This window comes from Neospora caninum, chromosome V (assembly GCF_000208865.1).
Source record: "Neospora caninum Liverpool complete genome, chromosome V".
In the NCBI taxonomy this organism is placed as follows: domain Eukaryota; phylum Apicomplexa; class Conoidasida; order Eucoccidiorida; family Sarcocystidae; genus Neospora; species Neospora caninum.
In genome coordinates this window covers 1,510,069-1,516,892 of record NC_018391.1, presented here as the reverse complement: position 1 = coordinate 1,516,892, position 6,824 = coordinate 1,510,069, and the positions used below count along the sequence as shown (strand labels likewise).

Below are 6,824 nucleotides of genomic sequence, written 5' to 3'. Positions count from 1 at the left end.
GTCTCCTTTCTCTGCTGTGTAAATTTTCTTGTTCCAAGAAACCGAGACCAGGGACGACTCAGGGGTCAAAACTGCGAGCGCGCTAGCGTCGGCAGTTCGCTGGCCACGGCATAAAACTTGTCAGTCGACGAGGACGGAGGGGTGCGCCTTGGTCTCTGACCTCAGGCAGTGTGTTTGTGGTCTCGAGTTCGCTCCGCAGTGTGTAGTTTCCCCCGAATCGAGAAATGCGCTTGTCTGCTAAAACAGCTGCCCAGGCCAATAGACTCTGCGCGGCCTGGTCTTCCGGGACTCTGCAAACAGCGTTGGGCCAGAACTAGCTCGCTTTACACTCTCTCAGGTGCGGAGATTCCAAAGACACGTAAGCGGCGCTCCGACACACACTCTCGGGAGGGCCGCGGGAGGTAGCGGGGCGCGCTCGCTTGTGTGGCTCTGACGCCGCGTCTCGTTACACACACGCGCGGCGGACCAATGTGGACGTCGAGACGTTGCACACCACGCTCAGTGGTGCGGTGCTTGGTTAGCGACCGTCCCGTGGGGGCGAACCTGAAGAGGGGGGCGTTCGAGACATGCCGACCCTCGAGAAAGATCCTTCACACAGATCCGGAGGAAATTGCGCGTGTAGATGCGCTTTCTGCGACTGCGCGTATCTGTTGCGCGGCCGACTGCGAGTCTCTGCGGACCCCGAGTCGGAATCCTCGGGGGAGAGTTTTTCAGCAAGGAACCTCATCTGTGAGAATCCCTGCGGCACTGCTTTTGCAAGACGTGCATACAACAGATAAATGTGCGTGTGTGTACAAGGCATCACATACGCATGCAGACCTGCAACGCTGGCACGGTTTGAAGACATCGGACCTGAGGAAGCACCCGGAGAGGCTTTTCGGTTTCCTTTCTTTTAGTCTCGTGGCGTTGTCACAAGCACACACAGGTTCGCTTCGCGATATAATCTTTTTGATCACCGGGAATTTCCGAACAGGGGTGCCAGCTGCGAATGATACTTTTCCACCGCTCGTCCGCCGTGCTCTACCGCTCAGTGTCGAATTTTTCATCGTGCTTGATGCGTTTTCTGGGGGTGTTAGTGGCCTCTCGGCTCTGTACATTCTTCTGCAGGCGACGTTCTTGTCCTTTTTTCGAGGCGCACCGCTTCGTCCTGTCGCCTTGCCCATGGAAAAGCGAACCCTTCGGCTATCCAGCAGCTTTTTCCCTCGTTCTGTTGATTGCTCACCCCGTGTGCCTCCCACTGGAAGCAGACAGAGGGACTTCCCTTCTCTGTGTGCCACTTTTCGACGCTTTGAAAACGTTGGATCAATTAGGCTCTTTAAGAAAAGTGTAGACCCTCGTTTTTCAACCTCCAGATCGACAAGCGAAGAGCGGCACGGGGTGTCTCCCTGTATGCTCCAGGGACCCGCGGTCAAAGTTTGAATGGGTTGACCACTCGATACGCTTGTTCTGCTTCTTTCCAAAAACTAGGGAAGTCGCTCCGTTGCATGCCTACTTTTCTCGGGGAGGTTCTGGGCCAGGACAAACCAAGACTCCGCCAGAATGGCCGCCGCGATGCCCGCGTCTCCTGCGGTGGCTTCTTCCGCTGAAGCCCCGCTGTGCCGCTCTCCTCTCCGGTGCGGTGGGTCTCCTGCCGTCCTTTCGTTTAAAAAAGAGACGGGAAGTGCGTCTATGTCGCTCTCTGCGTGGGCGGCAGCGGGGCTAGCCCGCGAAAAGAATGCCGACCAGCCAGTCGCCCAGACCCCCGCGGAAACCGCGCCTTTCGAAACGCTGCTGCGGCCGTTCTTCCCGCCTCAGGTCTTCCGTCCCTTCTCCAAACGTGTGAATGGTTCGAAAACATCTGAAGGTGACTTCGAGGGTTCGCCCCTCAGTGCGTCGTGCATGCCGCCACTCAAGAAAGCGCGGAGCCTGGCGACTACTTCGCCCCGACTGGCCCACGCTCGCGCAACCCGACTGGCGACCTCGGGAGCTGCCTCGGTGGCGAAGCTCGCGGCGCGCGAAAAGCGAACTGAGACGCTCTGCCCCGTCGAACAGCCTGAGTGCCTGGAGACGCAAAACGACGCGGAACCGCTCTTGCGTGGCGAGGGGCCCCAGCTCGCCTGCGCCGAGACGCAAATGAAGGAGTGGATCCTCAGCGTCGCTGCGGCAGTGTGGCAAGTCCGTGGCAGTCGCCTGTCTGAAGCCTACGAGCGTGAGCTGATGGCCCTCTACGACAGACCCATGCTCAGCAAGACCAGCGGCACGCCGCCCTACACGGATGTGAAGCCGGCAGAGGGGTATGCCGCCCTCCAGGAAGAGGTGCGCCGTCTGGGGCGCCGCGTGGAAGACGAGGCGGAAATGCGGCGCGAGTGTCTCACCCAAGTGCAGCAGGAACACGTGCGAAGTCTCCAGCGCCTGCGAACGTCGCTGCTGAGTAGGCAACGGGAAATTCGCACAACTCTTCAGCAGCTCGCGGCGCTGCACCAGCCCCAAAAGCGCGTCGCAGAGAAAGACAGGACTGCGGGTGCCGAGCTGGTCGACCGGCTGCGACAGCTGATGGATGACCAAGAACGCCGCGTGACCTCGATGTACGTACAGCAGGTAAACCGCCTCCAAGAGACGCTTCAGCTGTTGCTGACAAAGAGAACCGTTCGGGAGGGAGAAGGTTCAGCGTACGTCAACAGCTCTCAGACCGAGTCAAGAGACTGCGTGAATGGCTCTTCGCAGGACGCGGTCGCTTCCGGCGAAGGGCTCAAGGCGGCCGCTCCTCGGGCTACGCTATCCAGCAAGCGAGGAAAGGGGAGGAAGCCGCCTTCCCCCTTTTGCCACTCCAACAGCAGTCTCAAACGTCGTAGCGTATGCATGCTTCGTGGTCTTGCGTGCGCGACGCGTTCCGATGCCGTCACAGTCAAAAAGACTGAATCCTCCCCCAAGCGCATGTAGTGGACCGTCGCGCGAGATATGGACACTAGATGAACAGCGGACTGCCTTAGGAACCAGTAGCTGAAGTCCTCGAGGTGTCAAGCACTTTGCTGGTTTCTGGAGAGGCACGAGACAGCTTCTGCATGCGACGCGTGAGCCGTGAAGACAAGAAATGCAGTCAAGGAACCGTTAGGCCAGCGAGTTCACCTGTCAGCCGAACTCAATGGAGGACCGTTTGAAAGCGAGCGTGCAGCGTACCCGCTATGCTGTTCAATGAAACTCTGTGAAATGCATTTCAGAGAGACGGGCCAAGAAGCACTATTTTTTATAAACAGAAGGCGACTGCCTTCTGTGGTGTACACAGTTTTTTGTGTTAGAGTCCGTAAACAGGCCTTCGGGTGGCCCGCCTCGCCACGGAGATTCTGAACTGCAGCGCCGCTTTTCGCTCTGGACATCGACGGTGCGTGCCAGCTTTGTGGTTGTGCCTCTACAGTCTATTTTGGCGAGATACAAATGCAAAAAAGAGACAGGGTGTGCACCGAGGAGTCAGCCGAGAATCTTTCGGCCCCTCTGTATGTTGCAGTGCAGACAGAGAGAAAGAAGCGGTGTGACCTTGTAGAAACACACGACCCTGAGCCTTAGCAATCCGTATGACAACGGGCCATGGCAAATACTTAAAACAGGGTGCAGAGGGCCATGACAAGAAGACTGAGAGGCAGTCGCGTTTACTGACGTCTGGTAGGATTACTTGACAAGCCTTCAGATGAGGCCAAAGAAGACATTTTTTACTACTCTTTTCCCGCGGCTAGAGTGAACGTGGAAGAGTCGGTGGGCTTGGCACAGTACTGGCTGTGGGGACGGAGTACAGGATGGCCTTATTGGTGGATATGATGGTGTCAGAAGATTTTAAGAAGGCGTGTAGAACAGCATGTTGCATCGTGAAGCAACTTTGTCAACCGACACGGTGGCGGAGCTTACCTTTGTCACAATAATGTTGGCGGGAGTGCTGGCTGTATTGCCGGAGCATGTTGGGGCCTTTCGAGGCCATGCCTAAGCGGTCTGGGGAGCAACAAGAAAATGGGGCCGTATACTAGGCGGTGGAAGTGGAAGAATGACACAAACAAAGGGGAGACAGGAGGCTGGACCCCTGAGTGTGGCAGACATGGCACCTAACGCGAGACACAGGTTTGAAGAGGAGTGGCTGGTCGCGGCATTCCGTTAAAGACTCGATACATTTCTTTCCTAGTGTTTTTTTTTCCCCATCTTTCAACTCGTCTCCTCTTGTCTCCTCTCCGGGTTTCGCACATGACACTCCGTTCAGCCTTAGGATTTCAAAAAACTGCATTTCTACACTTAGGCATGGCCTGCGAATTTTAATAAAAACGCCGATACTGGCTGTGATAATTTTCCTCAGCTTTATTGGCTACGGAGACGCGCCCCTGTGAAAATGTTACTTCTGAAACATGCTTAACGGAATGAGACCGTCCAGTGCTGGCACTGGCCAGAACACCATAGCGTCGGTGTTGTCTCAGCACTACAATGGTGTTCAGTGGACGAGCAGCACGACTCTGCGCCTCCAAGTCTCTGGATCCCGCGTTCACCACCCTGTCTTTGTGGCCGTTGCTCGTATGACGATACTGACGATGTACGAGGGCTCTTGACGTCGATTCAGACTTAATTTGCAATGGACAGATGCGCCCCCTGGTTATTTCTGTTTCGGATGCTAAGTGACACTGGCGTGGTAGTACCCGATTTTCGGGGGCTATTTGCAACGAACAACTCGAGGGCATTAGCGGAAGTGTGTAGAAAAGGAACCAGGTGGTATCAGCCGCAGCTGACGTACGCACGAATCTCGCGTCGAGTAACCATAAGCGACCTGTGGAAACATAGCTGCAAACGCTAGCTGATTTTACTTCTGGGAAGCCTTATGGAATGGCACTTTTCGTCGGTGGGTAGACTAGCTGTGCAGCACGAAGCGCCAAAAACAACAGGGCTCACGGACAGCCCGGCCACCTGCTGCTATTCCATCGAAATTAAAGCGTAACCACACATATTTTCGAAGGTATGTTTCGGTAGTGTCCTCCTTGCGCGATTCCCCGTCAGACGGTCGATTGCCTTGCTACGTCCATGTGATCTTTAGACAAGGTAGTGTAGTGCTTCCATAGGCTAGCCGGCCTCTCGTCTTGGCGGGTCCCACGATGCTCGCGGAGAGCAGACACGCGCACGCGCTCATGTCTGCGAGATGCTTAAAGCTGGGGTGGCTGTCTAGAAACATACTCTAATAGAAACTGGTAGTCGTGTTGTCGTGCTACGAGAATCGGAACCATGGATTCTAACGTGTCGTTACTCTTCTGGCACCTGAGGAGAAGCCAATGCGTCAGGACAGAGTTCGAATCCCTTAATACATGGTCTGTAAGGCCGTGCTCATCTCTCAGTTAAAGAACGGAAACGAGAACGCAGGCACATACCAGAATCGTGTGCCTCACTTTCAGGCGCCCAACATGGGACACTGCATGTGATTACATGGGCAAAAAAGAAAATGAAAAGATTCCCAAAAAGGAAGTGGGGGTCAAAAAAGTCTTGGCGAAAGGTTACACAGCTGGTATATGCGGAGTTCGGCACCGCGATAGAAGACACGACTGACGTCATGGTTCCTCAGAAGAATGCAGCTCCATTACGTTGCGGGCGCTTCATGGACGCTTGTCGATGTGTAGACGGGCGTCGGCATTTCGATCAAGGATGAAACAAATCAAAGAAAGGAAAGAAGTAATCAAAGACACGGACCCTGATATAATGCCAATACCTCCACAGTAGCCGAGGTTGCCGAACAGGGCCAGGACGCAGTTCCAAACAAAGAAGACTGCAAAATTTTTTGAGTTGAAATCGATTGAATAGAAATTAAAGTGGCACAACACTGATATGAGACCCATCACAAACGGTGTCCAGACGTCGATGAAGACCTCTGGAACGAAGGAGAAAAGCGCGAATCTCCAGCCGTCCTTGTTTACATCGCGAAGAAAGTCGCCGTCAGCCACCGATAAAGATACCTTTTTCGAAGGCAGAATAAAACACCACTGAACAAGAGTCAGCGCCCCGGCGATCAACCCCAGCCACCGCGTCGCCACAAGCAGATCTCCGGAGCCTCTCGATGCCATTGCCATCTTCACCGAAGATCTTTCCAGCGCCTACTTTCGTAAACACAAGAGAACTGGTTGATGCTTTTTCCGAGCTGGGCAGCTGAGAAAAGCGAAGAAGCACACACATGCCTGTAAAAACTGTTCAGAGTGTTATCCGTCGCCGTGTCTTCCTGTAAGACAGACGAGAAGACTCTAGTCTGAGGAGCAAGTTCCTTCAGGAATCTTAGAATTATCTTTTAGGTGTCGAGCACTGATAAACATTTTCTGATGATAAACCTTAAAAAAACCAGTAAGCAACAAAAAGAAAAACAATGATTGTGTCTTGCACCCTCGGAGAGTGCTTCCTGCCCTAGCTTCTTGTGGTTCAGCGCCACCCAGAGGTTGCATTTTCTCCGCATTCCAGTCGATGGAAAACAGGCTCTTGCCGTGCAGTTCCGGGGCTGTGGCATCGTGCATACCTGCCGTCAGAAATCATTGGTCGCGCCAAGAAACCGCAAGCGCGGCCCAGACTACGTATCGTTTGAGCCCGTATTCTCGTCGTCGCTAGTAGCTCCAACACCCGCAAGGCTATGCCGAAACACGATTGACGAGGCAGCCTACTAGCCATAATTTTCGCTATACGTAGAAACAGTCGAGTGGCATGTTTTTTGTTCCCGCAGTGGATGTCACATTGGGTGTAACTATCTGGTAGTTTTCGACTCATGTAACATGCTGGAAGGGTGTGTTCTGAAGGATGCACGGCACAAGCTGTTCTGATTGCGTTTGTGGCACGAACGTTAGTGGCGGTCC

General features: G+C 54.2%; 2 protein-coding genes across 2 annotated transcripts; one reads left to right on the top strand and one right to left on the bottom strand.

Annotated features, from left to right (window-relative positions):
* Window positions 1-1,539: 1,539 nt before the first annotated feature.
* NCLIV_013900 (conserved hypothetical protein) lies at window positions 1,540-2,919 on the top strand (the record flags this gene model as incomplete). The annotated part of the gene is made up of 1 exon (XM_003881580.1): window positions 1,540-2,919. One exon carries the CDS (start codon window positions 1,540-1,542, stop codon window positions 2,917-2,919), a length of 1,380 nt encoding a protein of 459 aa, XP_003881629.1.
* A 2,669-nt stretch (window positions 2,920-5,588) lies between these two features.
* On the bottom strand, window positions 5,589-6,059 carry NCLIV_013890 (conserved hypothetical protein; the record flags this gene model as incomplete). The annotated part of the gene is made up of 1 exon (XM_003881579.1): window positions 5,589-6,059. The coding sequence occupies one exon, from the start codon at window positions 6,057-6,059 to the stop codon at window positions 5,589-5,591; it is 471 nt and encodes a 156-aa protein (XP_003881628.1).
* Window positions 6,060-6,824: the final 765 nt, after the last annotated feature.